We start from the raw sequence: 22,892 nt of genomic DNA, 5'->3' as shown, positions 1-22,892 counted from the left end.
ATTTGTTGTTAGTACACAGGAAGGCAATAAATTTTTGCACATTGATTTTGTATCTGGCAACTTGACTGTAGTTATTGTTTCTAATAATATTTTGGTGGAGTCTTTAGGGCTTTCTATATACAGAATCATGTTGTCCACAGAAAGTGACAGTTTGACTTCTTCCCTAATTCGATGTCTTTTATTTCTTTTTCTTGCCTTTTTGCTCTCACTAGGACTTTCAGTACTATGTTGAATGAGAGTGGAAAGAGTGGACATCCTTGTCTTGTATCTGATCTTAGAGGAAAATCTCTCAGTCTTTCACTATTGAGCATCATATTAGCTGAGGTTTTATTGTATACTAGAGGCCTGTTGCACGAAATTCATGCAAGAGTAGGCCTTCTTTCCCCCGACTGCCCATCCAGGTCCTGGGCTTCCCTCGCAGCCCCAGTTTCATCGGGAAGATCGTCTGGAAGGACGTCTGGTCTAATTAGCATATTATACCTTTATTATTATAGATGGCCTTTATTATGTTGAGGTACTTTGCTTCTATTCCTATTTTATTTAGTGTTTTAATTATAAATGGATGCTTTATCTTATTAAATGCTTGTTCTGCATCTATTGATAAGATCATATGAATTTTATCTTTTATTTTGTTAATGTGGTGTATTACATTGATAAATTTGCATATGTTGAACCATCCTTGTGTTCCTTGAATGAACTACACTTGATCGTGATGTATTATTCTTTTTGATGTACTGTTGTGTTTGATTTACTAGTATTTTGTTTAGGATATTTGCATCTGTATTCATCAGAGATATTGGTCTGTAGGTTTCTTTTTTTGTTTGCCAGGTATTGGTATCAGGATTATATTGGCCTTATAGAATCTGTTAGGAAGAGTTTGAGAAGGGTAGGTTTTAAATCTTCTTTGTATATTTGGTAGAATTCATGGGTGAAGCCGTCTGGTCCTGGACTTTTGTTTTTTGGCAGTTTTTTATTTTTATTGATTTCAGAGAGATAGGGAAAAGAAGAGAGAGATGGAAACATCAATGATGAGATGGAATCATTGATTGGCTGCCTCCTGCACGTTGGACCAAGCCCTCAACCCAGGCATGTGCCCTTGACCAGAACCGAATCTGGGACCCTTCGGTGTGCAGGCTGACGCTCTATCCACTAAGCCAAACTGGCTAGGGCTGGGAGTTTTTTTTTTTTAAATAGTTGTTTAAATGTCCTCACTGCTGATCAGTCTATTTTGATTTTCCAATTATTCATGATTTAGTCTAGGAAGGAGATATATTTCTAGGAACTTATCCATTTCTTCTAGTTTATTGAATTTGGTGGCATATCTATACTAATAAAAGGGTGATATGCTAATTAGACCGGATAGACCAGATGTCTACTGGACATCCAGAACTCCTTCTGGACAAAGCCATGGTGGCTGTGAGAGCCGAGCGAAGGCAGGTAGCTGCGGTGGCCGGCAGTGGCAGCAGCAGTGGGCTGATGGGGGCAGCGTCTTCCCCTGATAGGCCCGGTCGCCTCCTGCAGAGGTGGCGGGAGAGGCTGTGCCGTGGTCCTGGGGTCCCGGTCCCAGTGCTACAGACCCTCCTTCCCCAGAGGCTGCGGCATGGTCCCGGGGTCCCAGGGTCCCTGTCCCAGTGCCGTGGCCCCTCCTTCCGCAGAGGCAGTGGGAAAGGGGGCTGCGCGGTCCCGGAGCCTCTGCAAAGGCTGGACAGGGTGCGACCACAGTGCCTCAACCTCTCACAGCCCCTCCCCTAGCCTGACTGGCCCCAGATTGCCCCCCACACACACACCAGTGGGAAGGGGGTGGGGCCAGTGCTAAGAAGCAGCAAGCCGGCTTCTGGTTGAACCACACTCTACCCCCCTACCCCTGCTCAGCCAGAAGCTGGGCTCACAGCTGGTGAGCACAGTGGAGGTACCATGAGCCTCTCCCACCTCCACGGCAGGTGGGCAGTAAGGAGCAAGGGGTCTTGGACTGTGAGAGCCCCGGACTGCGAAAGTGATGTCTGAGTTCAGCTTAGGCCCGATCCCCGGGGAGTCCTGGACTGTGAGAGGGCACAGGCCGGGCTGAGCGTCCCCCACCCTAGTGCACTATTTCATGCACTGGGCCTCTAGTAGTCTTTAATAATATTCTAGTATGATCCTTTGTATATCTGTGATGTCTGTGGTGCCTTCTCTCTCATTTCTGATTTTGTTCACATGGGTCTTTTCCCTTTTTTCCTTAGTGAGTCTAGCCAGGAATTTGCCAATTCTGTTAATATTTTTTTAAAAATCAGCTCTTTATTTTATTAATTTTTGTTGTTATTGTCATTAATCCTCATCCAAGAATATTTTTCCATTGATTTTTAGAGAGTGGAAGTGAGGGAGTGAGAGAGAGAGAGAAACATCCGTGTGAGGGAGACACATCAATTGGTTGCCTCCCACCTGAGCCCAGACTAGGGCTGGGGATCCAGTCTGCAACTGAGGTACATGCCCTTAACTGGAATCGAACCCAGGATCCTTCAGTCCACAAGCCAATGCCTATCCACTGAGCCAAACCAGCTATGGCTATTAATTTTTTGAATAGTCTTTTTTTCCCCCTCAGTTTCTTTCAATTCTGTTCTAATTTTTGTTATTTACTTTCTTCTGCTGACTTTGGGTTGCTTTTGTTCTTCTTTTTGTAGTTCTTTAAGATGTGGTTAGGTTGTTTACTTAGGATTTTTCTTGTTTCTTGAGTAGGCCTGTAATGATATAAACACCGCAGATGTTTTGCTATATTTTGCTGTCCTTCTTATTTGTCTGTATATATCTTTTGATCTCAGCTTTAATTTCTTCTTTGACCCAGCCATTTTTTAGTAGTATGTTCTTTAATCTCCATGTATTTGTGGGTTTCATTACTTCCTTTTTGCAGTTGATTTCTAATTTCAAGGCATCATTGTTGGAGAATAACCTTAGTATAATTTCAGTCTTCTTGACTTTGTTGATGCTAGTTTTGTGACCCAACATATAGTATGTCCTTGAGAATGTTCTATGTGAATTAGAGAAGAATGTATACTCTGATGTTCTTAGATGAAAGGTTCTGTAAATGTCAATTGTTTCCATTAGGTCTAGTGTTTCATTTAAGGCCAATATTTCTTTATCGATTTTCTGTTTGGTTAATCTGTCTAGAGCTGTCAATGGAGTATTAAGGTCCCCAACTATGATTATGTTTTTATCTGTTTCTCTCTTTAATTCTGTGAGTAGTTGCTTTATCTATTTAGCTGCTCCTTGGTTAAGTGCATATATATTAAGAAGTGTTATGTTTTCTTGATGTAGTGTCCCCTTTATCATTCTAAAGTGTCCATCTTTGTGTCTTGTCATCTTTAAATCTATTTTGTCTCCAGGCAGAGCTGCAAACTACCAACTGTAGGGCTGTGTCTGTGTGCTATCTGAGCTTTCCTCCCTTCTCATCTCCCTATTTATTCTCAACTAGTGGCCCAGTGCACGAAATTCGTGCACATTAAAAGGGAATTGATTAGAGGAAATAATTTAATATTGCTATTTGCCCTTTCTCTATAATAGAAATGTCAGAGATGAAAGAAAATTAGTAAAATATATATGAAAACCTTCCTCCTGTCATAGTCTGGGGCACACCATGGGACCCAGAGTCAAGTCCTCGCCTACCCACATGCACCTCAAAATCATGTGAGACCCAGACCTGGCTGGCCTCCACCCCCATTGGGCTAGTTCCAGACCTGGCCAGTCCCACCCTTGTCAAGCCCCGCAGGGCAGGGAACGTAACCTCAGGTCCCCTGGCCCGGTGCCAGGATGGGGGGCGTGGCCTGAGGTCCCCAGTCCAGAACAGGGCGGGGGTCATGCCTTGAGGTCCCCCCTCAAGCCCCGCCAGGAGGGGGACATGGCCTGAGATGCCCTGTCAAGCCCCGCTGGGTGGGGGGCATCCCTGAGGTCCCCGGTCAAGCCCTGCCAGGCAGGGGGTGCAGCCTCAGGTCCCCCGGCCAAGCACCGGGAAGGGGGCACAGCCTCAGGTCCCCCGTCAAGCCCCACTGGCATGGGGGTGCAGCCTCAGGTCCCCCATCAAGCCCCGCTGGGTAGGGGGCATGGCCTGAGTTTCCCTGACCCAGCACTAGGGGTGTACCTTGAGGTGCCCCATCAAGCCCCACTGGGTGGGGAGCATGGCCTGAGGTCCCCTGTCAAGCCCCGCCAGGGAGGGGGCACAGCCTCATGTCCCCTGGCCCAGTGCTGGGGTGTTGGGCGCAGCCTGAAGTCCCCTGTCAAACCCCACCTGGTGGGGGGCATGGCCTGAGGTTCCCATCTTGGCACTGGGGTGGGGAGAGCAGCCTGAGGTCCCCTAGGCCAGCACCAGGACGGGAAGTGCACCTTGAGGTCCCCCATCAAGCCCCATGGCCTCAGGTCCCCTGGCCTGGCGCCGGGGTGGGAGTCATGGCCTGAAGTCCCCCGGCCTGGTGTCGGGGCAAGGGACATGGCCTGAGGTCCCCTGTCAAGCCCTGCTGGGTGAAGGGTGCGACCTGAAGTCCCCTGTCAAGCCCTGCTGGGTGGGGGGCATGGCCTGAAGTCCCCTGTCAAGCCCTGCCAGTTTGGGGGCACAGCCTGAGGTCCCCTGTCAAGCCCTGCCGGGTGGGGAATGCAGCCTGAGGTCCCCTGTCAAGCCCTATAGAGGCGGGGGAGGGTGTAGCCTCAGGTCCCTGCTGATTGCCCGTTAAGGCTCCTTATGGGAACTTGGCTTCAGCTGTGGGTGCGGCCATCTTTGTGACGGAATGATGGCCAATTAGCATATTCCCTCTTTATTAGATAGATTTATTAGATTTATTGTCCTCTGTGTTGAGCAGGGAATTCTTTTATTTAAATTTTTTTATTGATTACGGTGTTACATATGTGTCTTTATTCCCCCATTACCCCCCATCCTCCCCCCTCATGCCCTTACCTCCCTATTGTCTGTGTCCATTGGTTAGGCTTATATGCATGCATACAAGTCCATTGGTTGATCTCTCCCCCTTACCCCACCCTTCCCTACCTTCCCTCTGAGGTTTAATGATCTGATCGATGCTTCTCTGTCTTTGGATCTGTCCCTGTTCATCAGTTTATGTTGTTCATTATATTCCATAAATGAGTGAGATCATGTGATATTTATCTTTCTCTGCCTGGCTTATTTCACTTAGCATAATGCTCTCCAGTTCCATCCATGCTGTTGCAAATGGTAAGAACTCCTTCTTTTTTACTGCAGCGTAGTATTCCATTGTGTAGATGTACCACAGTTTTCTAATCCATTCATCTGCTGATGGGCACTTAGGCAGTATCCAAACCTTAGCTATGGTGAATTCTGCTGCTATGAACATAGGGGTGCATATGTCCTTTCTAATTGGTGTTTCTAGTTTCTTGGGATATATTCCTAGAAATGGGATCACTGGGTCAAATGGGAGTTGCATTTTTAGTTTTTTGAGGAAACTCCATACTGTTCTCCACAGTGGCTGCACCAGTCTGCATTCCCACCAGCATGCACGAGGTTTCCTTTTTCTCCGCATACTCGCCAGCACTTGTCCTTTGTTGATTTGTTGATGATAGCCATTCTGACAGGTGTGAGATGGTACCTCATTGTCGTTTTGATTTGCATCTCTCTGATGATTAGTGACTTTGAGCATGTTTTCATAGAGCAGAGAATTCATTGTTGAATTATAGTTGGTTAACTTTTAATTTCATATCACCAAGAATTTTTTATTACTCTAGCTTTGTAATGCATTTTGAAATAGGGAAGTGTGAGCCCTGCAAGTTTTTTTTTTCCAAAATGTTTTTTTTCTATTCTGTGTAACTTAAATTTCCATATGAAATTTAAGATCAGCAAATCAGTTTCTGCAAAAAAGCCAGCTAGAATTTTGAGGGGAATTGTATTGAATCCATAGTTCAATTTAGGGAGTATTGCCATCTTAAGACTACGTCTTCTGATTTGCAAACATGGAATGTATTACCATTTAGTTAGGTCTTCTTTAATTTATTTAAACAATTTTTTGTAGTTTTTGGTGTACAAGTATTGCAGTTCTTTTGTTAAATTTATTCCCAATTATTTTATTTTATTTTTTATGTTAATTTAAATAACATTATGTTCTTAATTTTATATTTTGTTTACTCATTGTTAATGGATAGACAAACAATAAAGTTTTATATATTGTGCCCTGTAATCTGGCTGAACTTGTTTATTAGAGTTTTTATAGGTTTCTGAGGATATTTTATATACAAGATCATGTCATTTGAAAATAAGGATTATTTTTTTAGGAATTATACTTATGAATGAATTTAACAGAAGTGTAAGACTAGTACACTGAAAATTATAAAGCTGTTGAAAGAGGAAACTGAAGCCATAATGTCTAGGGATGTACATAATAAATATCAGAGTAACTCTTCTGGCTCCAACATGAGATTGTACTAAACTACCTTTCATTGCAGATGTTCACAGCACTTCAGACTAAGAGTTATTGTGAGCCTGTTTTAGGACAAAAGACTGCTATTTAAAATAAAAATTTTCTCTAATACAAGACCTATTCAAGTCCAGGAATCATCTTTTAGACTTTGCATTATATCATCCTATCTAATAATAGACAAATATGCAAATTGACCATACCTCCGACACACCCACAAGCCACGCCCACCATCCAATCAGAGCGAGTATGCAAATTAACCCAAACCAAGATGGCTACAGCCACAGAGAGCAAGGTTTCCCAGGCAACAGAGGAAGCCAAGCTTTCCGCCAGCCGTTGCAGGCCTAAGCCTCCACTCAAGCTACAAAGTTTCAATTATAGAAGGTAAACAAATTCAAACAAATGGTGGCAGAATGGAGCTTGAAAGAGCAGGCCAGGGTTGCCGCCGGCAACAGGGGAAGCAAAGCTTTCTGCACACCCTGGCCGGGCCCACCCGCTTAAGGCAACAAAGTTTCAATTATAACCCCAACACAAATGGAGCCCCAGACTTGGCTCTGCTCCAGACTACAAAGTTTCAATTGTAGAAGGAAAATAAATTCCAGATACCAGGGCCTCCTCTTGCGTTGCTAGGGGGCGTGGCCCGCCTGCAAACCACCACAGGCCCCTCGCTCAGGCCACCCCATGCCCCAAGGGAACCCCACCATGATCAGGGACACCCTTCAGGGCAAACCAGCCAGGCCCTACCCCTGTACCAGGCCTCTATCCTATCTAATAAAAGAGTACTATGCAGATTGATCATCACTGCAACACACAATATAGCTGCCCCCATGTGGTCAAAGATCCTGCCCCCATGTGGACACAAGATGGCCACCACAAGATGGCCAGCAGGAGAGGGCAGCTGGGAGGCACCCGGCCTGCAAGGGAGGGCAGTTGGAGGTGATCAACCCTGCAGGAGAGGGCAGTTAGGGGTAACCAGGCCGGCAGAGGAGGGAAGTTGGGGGAAAACAGGCTGGCAGCAGAGTGGTTAGGGGTGATCAGGCTGGCAGGCAGAAGCGGTTAGGGGCAATCAGGAAGGCAGGCAGGCAAGCAGTTGGGAGCCAGCAGTCCTGGATTGTGAGAGGGATCGGGCCTAAACGGGCAGTCGGACATCCCTTGAGGGGTCCCAGATTGGAGAGGGTACAGGCTGGGCTGAGGGACAACCCCCCTCCGTGCACGAATTTCGTGCACTGGGCCTCTAGTCCTATCTAATAAAAAGGGAATATGCTAATTGACTCACGCCCACACAAAGATGGCAGCACCCACGGCCAATAAGGAGGAAATATGCTAATTGACTGCCACACCCTCAAAGATGGCAGTGCCTAGTCTCCCCAGCCCTGCCGGAGCGGGAGGCACGCGCCTGCCTCCGGAGTCCCCCTGTCCTCTCAGCCCCCCAGCTGCCCAGGGCCGGCCCAAGCTGCAGCCAAGCCTCGGATGGTGGCTGCCCATCCGCCCAGGGCTGCCCAAGGCTCAGGTAGCCAGGGCCGGCCGAGGCTTGTGCTGCCAGCAGTGGCAGCAGCAGAAGTGTGATGGGGGAGTCGCCTTCCCCTGATCGCCGGGTTGCCTCCCACCCTTGAGGGCTCCTGGACCGTGAGAAGGGGCAGGCCAGGCTGAGGGAACCCCCTTCCAGTGCATGAATTTTCATGCACCGGGCCTCTAGTAATATAATAACATAACGATTGTACACCAGTTTTGGCATTTCCAGAGAAAGTTAACTACTACTAGTTATACAGTGTCAATTCCGTGTTACCGAAGATTCTTACTGCTTATTTATAACTCTGTATTTTGAGCTGGTTATTATGTTTAACTAGACTAACTAGTGTTGCTAAAAAAATTAGAAAATAAATTAAGACTTATAAGTAATAGTTAAAAGATGTTAAAATTGACTTGTAGACATATAGCCTTGTTATTTCATTTTAGGCAATTATTGATAATTTTTACTTTCCCAGGCAATTGCTCAAGATGATTTTCAAAGAGCATCTACTTGTGTAATGCGCTGCAAAGATATGTTGATGAGGCTCCCTAAAATGGTGAGTGAAATTTATGAATTTATTCTTGAAGAGTTTGAAAATATGTTCCATCAAGTTGCTACTTTATGCAACCCTTTGGAGTTTATATTGAAATCAGTTCCAGTTAGCTGATCTTTTAAATATTTTGCTTCATTTGTTGTATACTAAAAAGGGTGTTTAAAAAAGCAATATGGATTATTTCTTAAAATTTCTTTGCTTTCCTTTTTATTGTCAAACCATTTTGATAATAGTTCCTCCATATTTCATGCTATGTGATAAAAGAAAGAAAAAATGATTATATTTCCCTGCTGGCAAGGTTGACAGCAGTTAATCATATCGATGCCATACTATTTTTCTATATTGGGATTTGGAGGTGTGAGAAATTTGATAGAATAAATAAAGCCTGCTTCCCAGACTGGATCTTATAAAATTTCCAGAGTTGATAAGATTTTATTTTTCCACTTCATCTCACTCTTTCATTCTTTATCTCCTATTTCAGTGCCTATGCCTATTTCAGGGTTTACTATCACAGAGGTAATTGATATCAAAGATATATTTGGATGTTAGGGAGAATGTGTCAGGGCTACATAAATTGTACTTACTTGTGAGCTTGATCTTACTTTACCCCCAAATTCTGTGTTATAATGTATAATTTAATTCAGTAAATATTTATATGTTGCTAATTATATGCTATATATTCTTTTCAGCTTTAAAAATTTAAAGAAAAAATTTAAAAAGAATTTTTATTGATTTTAAGAGAGAGAGGAAGGGAGAGGGATAGAGAAAAAATAGATGTGAGATTAAAACATTGATTGGCTGCCTCCTGCCTGCCCCCAACCGAGGATTGATCCCACAACCCGGGCATGTGCCCTGATGGAGAATTGAACTGGCAACCTTTCAGTGCACGGAACGATGCCCAACCAACTAAGCTATACCAGCCAGGCAAAGCAATTTTATATTTACAAAAGTATTAACAGTAATAATTCAAAGAACTGCTGTATACCCTTTGCCCAGAGACCCCATTAAAGTTTCTCAATACTGTCCTTTATACAAAACTAGAGGCCCTGTGCACGAAATTCATGCACGAGTAGGGTCCCTAGGCCTTGCCAGCGATTAGGGCCAATCGGGGCCTTCCAGCTGCTGACCAGGGCCTTCCTTTTGGCTGCCGGCTGGGGCTTTCCTTCATTCTGCGCTGCCCCCTGGTGGTCAGTGCACGTTGTAGTGAGCAATCGAACTCCTGGTCTCCTGGTCAAACTCCCTAGGGGACACTTTGCATATTAGCCTTTTATATATATAGATGGGTAAATCTAGAATTGCACCTGGTCTCTAGTCTCTTTCAATCTGGAAAACTTCCTCACTTTTGCCTTGTTTTTCATAATCTTAGAAGTTTTGAAGATTACAGACCAGACATTTTGTAGAACATTACTTAATTGTTTTTTAGTTCTTAAATTTTTTTAGTGGAGTATAAATGGCTGTATAACATTTGAGGTGTATGATACATTTATATATTACCTTTAAAAATATTTTTAAATTGATTTCAGAGAGGAAGGGAGAGGGAGAGAAACATCAATGATGAGAGAAAATCACCAATTGGCTGCCTCCTGCACACGCTGCCCCCCTCCCCATTGGGGATCGAGGCCACAACTGGGCATGTGCCATTGACTGGAATTGAACCTGGGACCCATCAGTCCCTAGGCCGATGCTCTAGCCACTGAGCCAAACTGGCTAGGCCGTGTGTGAGTTTTTCAAAGCCTTTATTCCCCAAAGTAATGCTCTGCATCTTCTCCTTCCAGGCTTTCAACATGTATATTGTTTGCTTCAATCATCTTTTGCCCTACATAGCAGGAGCTTATTCCTTTGTATTTCAGTGTTTTCAAGAAATACCCCAAGTTTAGCCATTTTGCCACCTTGTAAGTGCTCTAAAATAGGAGAAATAAAGTCAGGCACTTTGCATTTGTCCTTCTAGGAACCACTGGACAGGTTAAATCAAACAAATCCAATTCCTTGGAAACAAGGTCCAGTCTGTTGCCTTGGGAACCAGGTACCCACAGCACAGACACAAGCTGCCATTTTCAAAACTGCCACTGTGTCAGAGATTGGAGTGGGGCAAAGGCAAAGTTAAAATGCCAAACAACTCACCTACCATATTTAAGTCACATTTTCCTTGATTCAGCACTCACTTTGTTGCTCTAAACTTTTGACCATTTTGCAGATTTCCAACAATTTTTTTATAGCTTTTGCTCACTTTTGTCAGTGTTTCTTTGGAAGGCTAGGCTCTTTGAGTTCCCTAATGTGCTATTTTCTCTGATGTCACTCAATATTTTGATACTCTATCTTTTGTATGAAAACCGATTTTTCTCTCTGAAAATTTATATAAGTACTAGAGGCCTGGTGCACAAAATTTGTGAACTGCAAGGTGGGGGTCCCTCAGGCCAGCCTGTACCCTCTCGCAGTCCAGGAGCCCTCCAGGGACATCCTCCGCACTGCCGCAGAGGTGGGAGAGGCTCCCGCCACCATTGCTTCGCTTGCCAGCCATGAGCCCGGCTTCTGGCTGAGTGGTGTTCCCCCCATGGGAGCACACTGACCACCAGGGGGCAGCTCCTGTGTTGAGCATCTGCCCCCTGGTGGTCAGTGCATGTCATAGCGACTGGTCATTCCACTGTTTAGTTGATTTGCATATTAGCCTTTTATTATATAGGATAACCGATACTTATTTAACATTATTCTTATTGCTTTATAAATATTATTTAATCTTCACAATAACCTTTGAAGTGAGTTTTATTGTTATCCCCATTTTAGATAAGGACTGAAGCAAAAAGGGGTTTAGCAGCTTGCCCAAAAAAATGCAGTAAATGATGAAAACTAGATTCAAACCTAGACATTGTGGCTCTAAAGTCCCTGCACTTAACTACAATACTGTTTTTTCTCTTGTCTGCAATGTTTTAAAATTTTATGATATGTCTTGGTGTGGATCTTTTTGCATTCATTGTGCTGGGCACATGGAGATCCCACCCAGCGGAGCTTGACAGGGACCTCAGGCTGCTCCGCCCGCCCCAACACCGGGCCAGGGGACCTGAGGCCGTGCCCTACGCCCTGGCGTCAGGCTGTGGGATCTGAGGCCGCTCCCCCTGCCCGGTGGGGCTTGACGGGGGACCTCAGGCCGCGCCCCCTGGAGCAGGCCAGGGGACCTCAAGGCGCAACCCCCGGTGCCGGGCCTGAGGACCTCAGGCCATGCCCCCTGCCCATGGGGTTTAATGGGGGACCTCAGGCCGGGACCACTGCCCATGGGGCTTGTCGGGGAACCTCAAGGCGACCCCCTAGACCAGGCCAGGGGACCTGAGGCTGTGCCCCCCCACCTGGCAGGGGTTGACAAGTACTTCAAGGCATGCCCCCTGCTCCGGCCCGGGCCAGGGGACTTCAGGCCATGCCCCCCGCCCCAGTGCCAGGCCAGGTGACCTGAGCCTGCAACCCCCACCTGGTGGGGCTTGATGGGGTTGGAGTCGGCCAGGTCTGGATCTAGCCCAATGGGGGCGGGGCCAGTCGGGTCTGGGTCTCGCGTGATTATGAGGCGCATGTGGTTGGGTGTGGATTTGACTCCGGTTCCCATGGCACACTCCAGACTCAGAGAGGAGGAAGATTTTTATATACATTTTACTAATTTTCTTTCATCTCTGACACATCTATTATAGAGAAAGGGCAAATAGCAATATTAAAATATTTCCTCTAATGAATTCCCTTTTAATGTGCACGAATTTCGTGCACCAGGTCACTAGTGGTCAGAGTGAGACCATACCGGATTATAACTCTTTACATCCATAAGAGACACACTCAAGGGGCAGACTCAGTGAGCACCAAAGCCCCACTGAAGCAAGTCCTGCCCCATAAGGGTGTCTCCTGTGCAACAGATCTTCCAGTGTAGACAGAGCTGGTCATCACAGCCAATTGGCCTGGAGGTCAAAATATACATACATGGGGAGAAAACTCCACTAAACCAACAAATAAAAAATGAAAACAACAAACACACACACAAAAAAAGGACGGGAACTGAATCTGAAGAGGCAGAGCTTATTTCCAGAAAGTAAGGTAAAGGAATTGAATGAATGTGGGAATGGGCTCAATTTAGTATAGAGGAGGTAGAAAGAGAATGAGTGTATAAGAAGAAAAGTAGATAACAAAATACTTATTAAAATTATATATATATATATATATATATATATATATATATATATATATATATAAATTTTCCCCTTTCTTTAACCTTTTGCACTCGGATGTCGAGTGTGACTCGACACGGTTAGCATCGGTAGCCCATTCCTTCCCTCCCTCCGTCCCTCCTCCTTTATTTGGGCTTTTCTTACATTAAATAAATAAGTTTGTATGAAAAGAAACTCCAGTTTTTTATTCTACTGCCGTGCTTTGTAAAATCTGGGGTATTTAAAAAATTAAATCCCGAGTAGAATAAAGGAATCGAGAAAAAAGCAAGCGAGAGCAAAGGGTTAATATATCTTTCTACATATTCAGCTATTTTTGGAAAAGGAGAATAGAGAGTAAGTAGGCTTGAGTTTGGTGAGTGAAACTAATTACACTATTAGTAGAAGAGAGCGAGCGAGTAGAGGAAAAACGAAAGCATAAAATAAAAACAAACAATCAAACAACAATCACAACAAAATTGGCTAGCGAAGAAAGAGAAAAAAGAAGCGTGCATGGACTTGGAGCAGGGAAGAGGAAATTAGATATATGAGTAAGCCAGCAGAGTCTACTATAATAGTCATGCGTCCATAAAGCAGTTAGAGAAGGTCAATTTTTAACAAGCAGTAAATAGAAAGGAGAGAGTAAAACTAATGCAGGAACAGGAAAAGAGAAACAGGATGAAAAAGGGATGAGTGAGGAAGAAAAGGTTGGCAAAAAGGAAAAAATGAGATAAAGTTAAAGCAATGAGAAAAAATAAAAATAGAATATAGAACACTAATCAAAAAAATAAATGGTTAAAAAGTAATTAAAAATAAAATAAAGAAAAAATTAATTTCTTAAGTAAAAAGTAAAAAAGTGAAGTAATGAAGTGTCCTTCACTTCAGCTGAGTTTTTTTTGAAATCTTTATTGTTCAGATTATTACAGATGTTCCTTTTTTCCCCCCATAGCTCCTCTCCACCCAGTTCCCACCCCACTCCAGGCCTTCTCCTCCCCCCCACTGACCTCGTCCATAGGTATAAGCTCTTTGTCCAAGCTCTTCTCGCACCCCCATATCCCCTTCCCCCCGAAAATTGTCAGCCTGCTCCCCTTCAATGCCCCTGATTCTATTACATTCACCAGTTTGTTCTGTTCATCAGGTTTTTTATTCAATTGATTTTTAGGTTCACTTGTTGATAGATATGTATTTGTTGTCATTTTGTTGTTCATAATTTTTTATCTTTACCTTTTTCTTCTTCTACCTCTTCTTAGAGAATACCCTTCAGCATTTCATATAATACTGGTTTGGTGGTGATGAACTCCTTTAGCTTTTTCTTGTCTGTGAAGCTCTTTATCTAACCTTCAATTCTAAATGATAGCTTTGCTGGGTAGAGTAATCTTGGTTGTAGGTTCTTGCTATTCATCACTTTGTATATTTCTTGCCACTCCCTTCTGGCCTGCAAAGTTTCTGTTGAGAAATCAGCTGACAGTTGTATGGGTACTCCTTTGTAGGTAACTAACTGTTTTTCTCTTGCCGCTTTTAAGATTCGCCCTTTGTCTTTTGCCCTTGGCATTTTAAATGTGATGTGTCTTGGTGTGGTCCTCTTTGGATTCCTCTTGTGTGGGGTTCTCTGCACTTCCTGGACTTGTAAGTCTATTTCTTTCACCAGGTAGGGGAAGTTTTCTGTCATTATTTCTTCAAATAGGTTTTCAATATTCAGATGTTGGTACACTTGAAGTTGTCAAAGAGGCTCCTTACACTATCTTCATATTTTTGGATTCTTTTTTCTTTCTGCTTTTCTGGTTGGGTGTTTTTTGCTTTTTTGTATTTCAAATCTTTGACTTGATTCTTGCGATCCTCTAGTCTACTGTTTTATTTCTGTATATTATTCTTTATATCAGTCAGTGTATGCTTAATTTCTGATTGGTACTTTTACATATCCTTGAAGGTCTCACTAAATTTCTCGGAGGTTTCTAGAAAATTCTTGAGTAACCTTATAACCGTGGTTTTGAACTCTATATCCAGTATTTTGCTTTCATCCATTTCTTTTATTTGTGACTTGTTTCTTTGTCTCCGCATTTCGGCTGCTTCCCTGTGTTTGTTTCTATGTACTGCGTAGCTGCTAAGTCTCCTTGAGTTGATAGAGTGGCCTTGTGTGGTAGGTGTCCTACAGGGCCCATTGCCTCAGCTTCCCCAGTCACCTGAGGTGGGCATTCTTAGTGCACCCTTTTTGGTCTGTGTGCAAAGTTTCGTTGTAGTTAACCCTTGATTGCTGTTGGAATCACTGGGAAAAATTGACCTCCAGGCCAATTGGCTGTGATGACCAGCTGTGTCTGCACTGGTAGTTCTGTTGCTCAGGAGACACCCTTATTGGGCAGGACTTGCTTCAGTGGGGCTTTGGTGCTCACCGATACTGCCCCTTGAGTGTTTCTCTTATGGATGAAAAGAGTTATAATCCGGTATGGTCTCACTCTGACCACTGGGTACACTGGCTCTTGGATCTCCAAGGAGGTGCAAGGTCAGCCACCGTCTGGGGCCGCCCAGTAGGAGCTACAGAGACATATGCAGATTCCTCCTCTTTGTATGGAGTTTGGAAGTGCCCAGACGAGGCCCAGCTATGAAGCAAGGCAGGCTGCTGCTGCCGGGCCTTGGGCCTTCTTTTGGAAGCTCTGGGGCTCTCTGACCCAGCTGCAGTTTGACAGGTTTTAGGCGGAGTAAGGACAGGCCATTCATATGCAAATGCTGATGCGCACAGCTTGAGTGGGGTTGTAAATTGGGTGGGGCGGGGTCTCTGGGAATCACCAGGGTAGAGCAAACAGCAATGGCTGCCAGTCAGTCCTGCACCGGAGAGGTCCCCAGGTCTCTGTGTCCTGTGCCCCCGTGCAGGAACAATGATCACTATGAGCACCTCTGAGAGAAAGCCGCCCTCGTGTTCCTGTCCCGATGCCAGACAGTCCAGTTTCTCCCCGTATGTGTCTGGGTCCCCCAGAGTCTCACCCAGAACTGGAACTCAGACCAAGCGGGAGCTTATATCTCTCTCCTGATTAAAAGAGCAGCACCAGCACTTTCCGCGCCTCCGCACCTCTTACCAGTCTCACTGCACTTTCTTTTTTTTAAAATGTATTTTATTGATTTTTTACAGAGAGGAAGAGAGAGGGATAGAGAATTAGAAACATCGATGAGAGAGAAACATCGATCAGCTGCCTCTTGCACACCTCCTACTGGGGATGTGCCCGCAACCAAGGTAAATGCCCTTGACCGGAATTGAACCTGGGACCCTTGAGTCCGCAGGCCGACGCTCTATCCACTGAGCCAAACCGGTTTCGGCTGCACTTTCTTCACATCTCTAGTTGTGGAACTTTCACTCAGCCAGCTTTCCTGCGGTTCTGGGTGGTAGTTGTTCTGCCTTTCAGTTGTAATTTTGATGTGGTTGTGAGAGGCAGCAAGTACAGGTGTTTACCTATGCTGCCATCTTGGTTCTCCCCAAGAAGTGTAGTTCAGCTGAGTTTTAATGTCCCATGGGGGCTGGTTTAAGACCCCTCTCTACTGTTCTGTCTGCCAAGTCTCAGTTTCTTGTTATGTAGTCAGCACTGTGTTGAAGTTCCCAGCGATCCCCTGCTCCTCTGTGTCAGACTCCACAGCCTTGGTTTCAGACAGGCAGGATCAATCTGCCGGCTTTGTTTGGCTGCCTGCTTTCAGTGGTATTTACTCAAGCATCTATTTCTGACATGGACTCTAGGTGGCAGTGTTGCTGTATTAGTTTCCAAGACCACATGGCCCCTTGACCCAGGAGGTTCCCTGGAGTTACTCAGAATCCTTGTTTCCTTGCTGCACTGCTAGTAGGGTCTGGCTCCTTCATGAGAAAAATGGCTGTGCAGTGTTCAAGGGACCAGACTGTCCCAGAGCTGGCTTCCTGGTTGCCTCCCTGTTTTGCTCCCCAGCTTCCACAAAACCACCTTCCTCTGCATCGCAGCTTTGATGAGTTTTTGTAATTGAAAGATCTTATGTACTGGGTTTAGCGAGTGAATGCAAGGAATATATAAAGACAGAGTAACTGCACCACTGTGCGTCTCTCTCACCCTTCCTCTTCCCCTTCCCCCCAGCACTGTGCCGCCAGTGCAGAACTTCAGGCTGCCTTTTTGGTCACAGCTTCCCATATTGTGGACTTAGATCTAGTGTGCCTTGCTGCCAGCAGCCCTGTGGACCCCATTCTATAGTTGAGTGTTACGCATATCCCCGAGCGATGCAGACTTGGTGCAGTGCAGTTTCCTTCTGACCCTCTAATCCCAGTTTTGCATGTCTTTCTCTCTCTAGCCCAGATCCCCGATCCTACCATTCTCCATGTGTTCTCTGTCCTTTCCGGCCATGGATTGTCTCACCTGCTATGTTTAATTCACCAATTCTGGGTGAATGTTATTCATTTCAGCTGTGTCTTCTATCTGCTCTGTGAGAAGGCACAGGAACGTCCACCTATTCGGTTGCTATTTTGTCTCCCCCTGGACAAACTTTTTAAGAGCCCGCAGCTGGGAAGGCTCGAGTCTCAGTGTTGGTGGGTTCACAGCTGAGGCTGCAGGTCCCTGGCCGGTGTGGCTGTAGGTTCCCAGTTGGTGTCCGAGGTCTCCCCAGGTAGAGGTGAGGCTGGGCTCCCAGTCACAGCCGCTCTCCCCTTCAGGTTGGCACAGTCTCTGCAGCAGATCCAGCTGTCTTGGGAGAGATGGCAGTGGTAGTAGAGGCTGCCTGGCTAGGGGAGCCTGGTCTGCCAGCCCCAACAGTCATGCATAATATGATTATCTATCACTCACACGCACACACACACCTCACATGTCCACGCATTCCCTTTTTGCTCCCTCACTCACTCATACTCTCTTCCTCACTGCTGTCCTGTTGGCTGCCATTTTCATATCCTGTCTTTTTTGTGTGAATAATTTTTTAAATGAAAGTATAGTTTACATACAATATTACAATATTTTCAGGTGTACAACATAGTGATTTGACACATATACTAGCGTTCCCGTTGCAGGAAAAATCCTGCAATAGGGTTTCCTGCTGCACTCTGCCCCACCCTGCCTGCTCTCCTCCCTTGTCCCCCGCCCCGCGATCTCCGCAAGCCCCCCTGCTTTTGTAACTTCTCCGCCAACCTGCTCTCCTTCCTTCTTCCCTGGCCCCGCCTCCGCTCCTCCCTTCTCCCCCGGCCCGCCTTCTCTGCCAGCCCGCCTGATTTTCCCTTCTCCCCCGGCCCCGCCTCTGCTCCTCCCTTCTCCCCCGGCCCGCTTCCGCTCTTCCCTTCTCCCCTGGCCCCACCTCCGCTCCTCCCTTCTCCCCCAGTCCGCCTTCTCTGCCAGCCCGCCTGTTTTTCCCTTCTCCCCCGGCCCGCCTCCGCTCTTCCTTTCTCCCCCGGCCCTGCCTCCGCTCCTCCCTTCTCCCCTGGCCCCGCCTCTGCTCCTCCCTTCTCTCCCGGCCCCGCCTGCTCAACTTCCTTCTCCCCCGGCCCCGCCTCTGCTCCTCCCTTCTCCCCTGGCCCCGCCTCCACTCCTCCCTTCTCCCCCGGCCCCGCCTCCGCTCCTCCCTTCTCCCCTGGCCCCGCCTCTGCTCCTCCCTTCTCCCCCGGCCCCGCCTGCTCAACTTCCTTCTCCCCCGGCCCCGCCTCCGCTCCTCCCTTCTCCCCTGGCCCCGCCTCTGCTCCTCCCTTCTCTCCCGGCCCCGCCTGCTCAACTTCCTTCTCCCCCGGCCCCGCCTCCGCTCCTCCCTTCTCCCCTGGCCCCGCCTCTGCTCCTCCCTTCTCCCCCGGCCCCGCCTGCTCAACTTCCTTCTCCCCCGGCCCCGCCTCCGCTCCTCCCTTCTCCCCTGGCCCCGCCTCTGCTCCTCCCTTCTCTCCCGGCCCCGCCTGCTCAACTTCCTTCTCCCCCGGCCCCGCCTCCGCTCCTCCCTTCTCCCCTGGCCCCGCCTCCGCTCCTCCCTTCTCCCCCGGCCCCGCCTGCTCAACTTCCTTCTCCCCCGGCCCCGCCTCCGCTCCTCCCTTCTCCCCTGGCCCCGCCTCCACTCCTCCCTTCTCCCCCGGCCCCGCCTCCGCTCCTCCCTTCTCCCCTGGCCCCGCCTCTGCTCCTCCCTTTTCCCCCGGCCCCGCCTGCTCAACTTCCTTCTCCCCTGGCCCCGCCTCCGCTCCTCCCTTCTCCCCTGGCCCCGCCTCCGCTCCTCCCTTCTCCCCTGGCCCCGCCTCCGCTCCTCCCTTCTCCCCCGGCCCCGCCCCTTCTCCCCTGTCCCTGCCTGCTCAACTTCCTTCTCCCCCGGCCCCACCTCCGCTCCTTCCTTCTCCTCCCCCCCCCGGCTTGCTTGCTTCTCTGCAGCTTTGCTCCCTTCTGCAGCTCTTGGCTTCTTTCTATGCTGTCGCGATATGCAAATTAGCCGCCATCTTTGTTTTGATAATTTGCATATTCATCCTGATTGGCTGGTGGGTGTGGCTTGGCTGGTGGGCATGGCTTGGGCGTAGCGAAGGTGCGGTCAATTTGCATATTTGTCTATTATTAGATTAGACTAGAGGCCCAGTGCATGAAATTCGTGCACGGGGCGGGGGGTCCCTCAGCCTGGCCTGCACCCTCTCCAATCTGGAACCCCTCGGGTGATGTCCCTCTCACAATCCAGGACTGCTGGCTCCTAACCGCTCACCTGCCTGCCTGCCTGATCGCCCCTAACCACTCTCCCTGCCAGCCTGATCACCCCTAACTGCTCTCCCCTGCTGGCCTGATCACCCCTAACTGCTCCCCTGCTGGCCTGATTGCCCCTAACCGCCTCTGCCTTGGCCCCCACAACTCTGGCTTTGTCCAGAAGGATGATCGGAAGATGTCCAGTCTACCTGGTGTAATTAGCATATTACCCTTTTATTAGTATAGATGCATTATGAAGTGATCACTACAATAAGTCTAGTAACCTTTCACAGTACAAAGTTTTTGCGATACTATTAACTATGTTCCCTGTGCTGTACACTACATCACTATTGTTTATTTATTTTATAACTGAAAATTTGTACCTTTTGTTCTCCTTTACCCTTTTTACCCATCTCTCCACCTCTCTTCCTTCTAGCAACCTACCAGTTGGTTCTCTATACAATAAAACCTTGATAAAGCTGACTAATTCAGGCAAGGGATATGTCCATTAAAGCCTAAAATTTATTATATAATATAGTAGGTTTTCTGATTGCATATGTAAAAAAATTGACAAATTAATTTAGTTTACCTGTTTTTACTTATATTAGACACTTTTGTGCCATTAAAATTAAGTATGGCCCTAACTGATTTGGCTCAATGGATAGAGCGTCGGCCTGCGGACTGAAGGGTCTTGGTTCGATTCCAGTCAAGGGCATGTACCAACATGGGGTTGCGGGCACATCCCCAGTAGGGGGTGTGCAGGAGGCAGCTGATCAATGTTTCCCTCTCATCGATGTTTCTAACTCTCTATCCCTCTCCCTTCCTCTCTGTAAAAAAAAAATCAATAAAATATATTTTAAAAAATTAAGTATGTATGAAAAGTTCAATTTCACAGAAAAGTTTTCTATATGTATTGTAGCAATTTTAAATTTATACTGAATAGGCCTAGTAAATGGGTGTATTTACCAGTCACTGCAAGTAAATGCACATGGCTGGGGCGTGGCTTAGCACATGTGGGAACATCAGCAAGCATTAAAACTGCTGCAGAAAGTCAGGCCACAAGATAGCAGAACCAATTACCATGTGAGATGTGGTGTGATCACATGCTAATCATTCGCTGAACATTTACGAGCAGTGACTCCTGGATTTAAATATGTAGACTATAGTTGTAGATATGTAATATTTATGTTGGCGAAATTACTACAGTGTTTTTTCCAACATATGGTATATTCACTAACATTTTTAAAAAATAATTTAATTGCCTAGCCAGTGTGGCTCACTTGGTTGAGGGTCAACCTATGAACCAGAAGGTCACAGTTCCATTCCCAATCAGGGCACATGCCTGGGTTGCGGGCTCCATCCCCAGTGGGGGGCGTGCAGGAGGCAGCCAATCAATGATCCTCTCTCACCATTGATGTTTCTATCTCTCTCCTCCATTCCTCTCTGAAATCAATAAAAATATATTAAAAAGCTATTAATTTAATAATTAATATAACAAAAATTATAACCTATTAATTTAATTATAAGCAAATTTGGTTAAAAGCATTTTTAATTGAACAGGGTGTTAATTTTCACATATGACATATGGACTGGAAATTTTGTCTGTTCCATCAGATGTCCGCTAAATCAAGGTCTGCAAAATTGAGAGTTTGCTGTATATATTACTCTGTTTCTGTTTTGCTTTGTTTGTTCATTTCTTTTGTTTTATTTTTAGGTTCCATATATAAGTGAAATCACATGGTATTTGTTGTTCTCTGTCTGAAGTATTTCACTTAGCATAATATCCTCTATGTCCATCCATTTTGTCACAATTAGCAAGATTTCATTCATTTTTTTTATTGCTGGGTAATATTTCATACTAGAGGCCCAGGGCACAGATTCGTGCACTAGTGGGGTCCCTCAGCCTGGCCTGTGGGGATCAGGCCAAAACCAGCTCTCCGACATCCCCTGAGGGGTCCCGGATTGCGAGAGGGCAGTTCTTGGGTGACGCACCCCGGAATTGGGCTCCCTTCTCTCTGGTTCCGGGTGTGTCACCTGAGTACCGCAGCTGCCAAGTCATTGCAGTTTGGCAGCTCCTGCATTGAGCGTGGTGGTCAGTGCATGTCATAGCTACCGGTTGGAGCGTCTGCCCCCTGGTGGTCATTGCGCATCATAGGTACCGGTTGGACGGTGAGACGGTCACTTAGGCTTTTACATATCCCATCTTCTTTATGCATTCATTTATTCATGGACACTTAGTTAGCTTCCATATCTTGGCTATTGTAAATAATGCTGCAGTGAACACAGGTGCATTTTATTTGAATTAGTGTTTTTGTTTTGTTTGGATAAATACCCAGAAGTGGAATTTCTGGGTCACATGATTATTCTGTTTTTAGCTTTTTGAGGAACCTTCATACTGTCTTCCATAGTGGCTGCACCAATTTACAATTCCATCAATAGTGCATGAAATTTCCCTTTTTTCCCACATCCTCACCAACATTTGTTTCACAGCATCCTGTTATTTCAGGGTTGCAGTAGCTTATTTTCTTTATTAGAAGATATTGACAAATTTTTCTCCCCCATATTTTTCCTCTGCATAATCTCTGTTTTCTCCAAAGTGACTTTTTCTGTTTGTGTGTGATCAGTCTTTGCCTTTCTATTAGATGCTTTCCTCAGATGTCTGATGATCATTGGCTGCTTATCTTTAATAACGAAACACTAAAAATATAATTGAAAGCTCTTTTCCTGGATTGTCTTCTCTGTAATGTGATCTTAATGAGATGCTCTGTAAGGTGAGCCATTTGCTGAGTTCAGTGTCCTTGGATCTTTTTTCTTCAGCTGGTCAAATTTCTCATAAAAGGCTCTTAGAGATCCAATACTTGGTTTCTTGTGTCCTGGATATTGAGGAGGAGGGAACAAAGATTTGGGTCTATTCAGTATGTAAATTTTACTTAATCAATCTTTTTTCAGTATAGCATCTCTACCCTCAATTGTGTCTGATCTCCCCAAGTTCAGAGACCTTCTGTTTTGCCCTCTGCAGACTATTGCTAAGATCATGGAGAGACAGTTGCTTGTCTGATGGAATGCGGAAGGCTTTTTAAACATACCTTCAACCAATTTTCATGTTTTCAGCTTCACCTTTATAAGGTACCTGGGGTGCCAGGTGCTGAAATTGAAAGGAGGATATGGCAATATAAATTGGTTTGCTTCTCAGATTTCCGCATTGCTAGTATAGCATTCTACTTTCTCAAGTCTACTAAGTTAATTACTAATTTACCAATTTCTTTTCCAGCCTCTAGAACTATGTTGCTCTTGGTCTGCTATCTTACCCTACTAGGTTTGTGCCTTTTAAAAAAATTTTGAAATACTAGGGAACATACACTGAATGGCATAATAATAATAATAATGGCATAATCATAATAATCTGGCCACTGTGTGTGTGTGTGTGTGTGTGTGTGTGTGTGTGTATTAGAGGCCCGGTGCATAAATTTGTGCATGGGTGGGGTCCGGCTAGCCTGGCCAGGGGGAGGGGACATGGGCGGTTGGCCGGCCTGCCGGCTGGTCGAACTCCTGGTCGAGGGGACAATTTGCATATTAGCCTTTTTATTATATAGGATTTACACTGAGTGGCCAGATTATTATGCGTTCAAGAGATCA

At 46.0% G+C, this 22,892-nt stretch overlaps 1 protein-coding gene across 1 annotated transcript in view; it reads left to right on the top strand.

Moving 5' to 3' along the window:
• The window catches only part of TEX11 (testis expressed 11), a gene marked incomplete at both ends in the record, with an annotated part of 446,038 nt that overhangs the window by 63,805 nt on the left and 359,341 nt on the right, over positions 1-22,892 (top strand). Inside the window, one exon of the mRNA XM_079764448.1 lies at positions 8,387-8,467. Within this exon, the coding sequence (XP_079620574.1) occupies positions 8,387-8,467 (81 nt within the window). The remainder of the gene's footprint in view (positions 1-8,386; positions 8,468-22,892) is intronic.

Source organism: Cnephaeus nilssonii, assembly GCF_951640355.1.
Source record: "Cnephaeus nilssonii genome assembly, chromosome: X".
NCBI lineage: Eukaryota > Metazoa > Chordata > Mammalia > Chiroptera > Vespertilionidae > Cnephaeus > Cnephaeus nilssonii.
The sequence above is the reverse complement of the archived record's forward strand: the minus strand, read 5'-3'. Positions and strand labels throughout refer to the sequence as shown.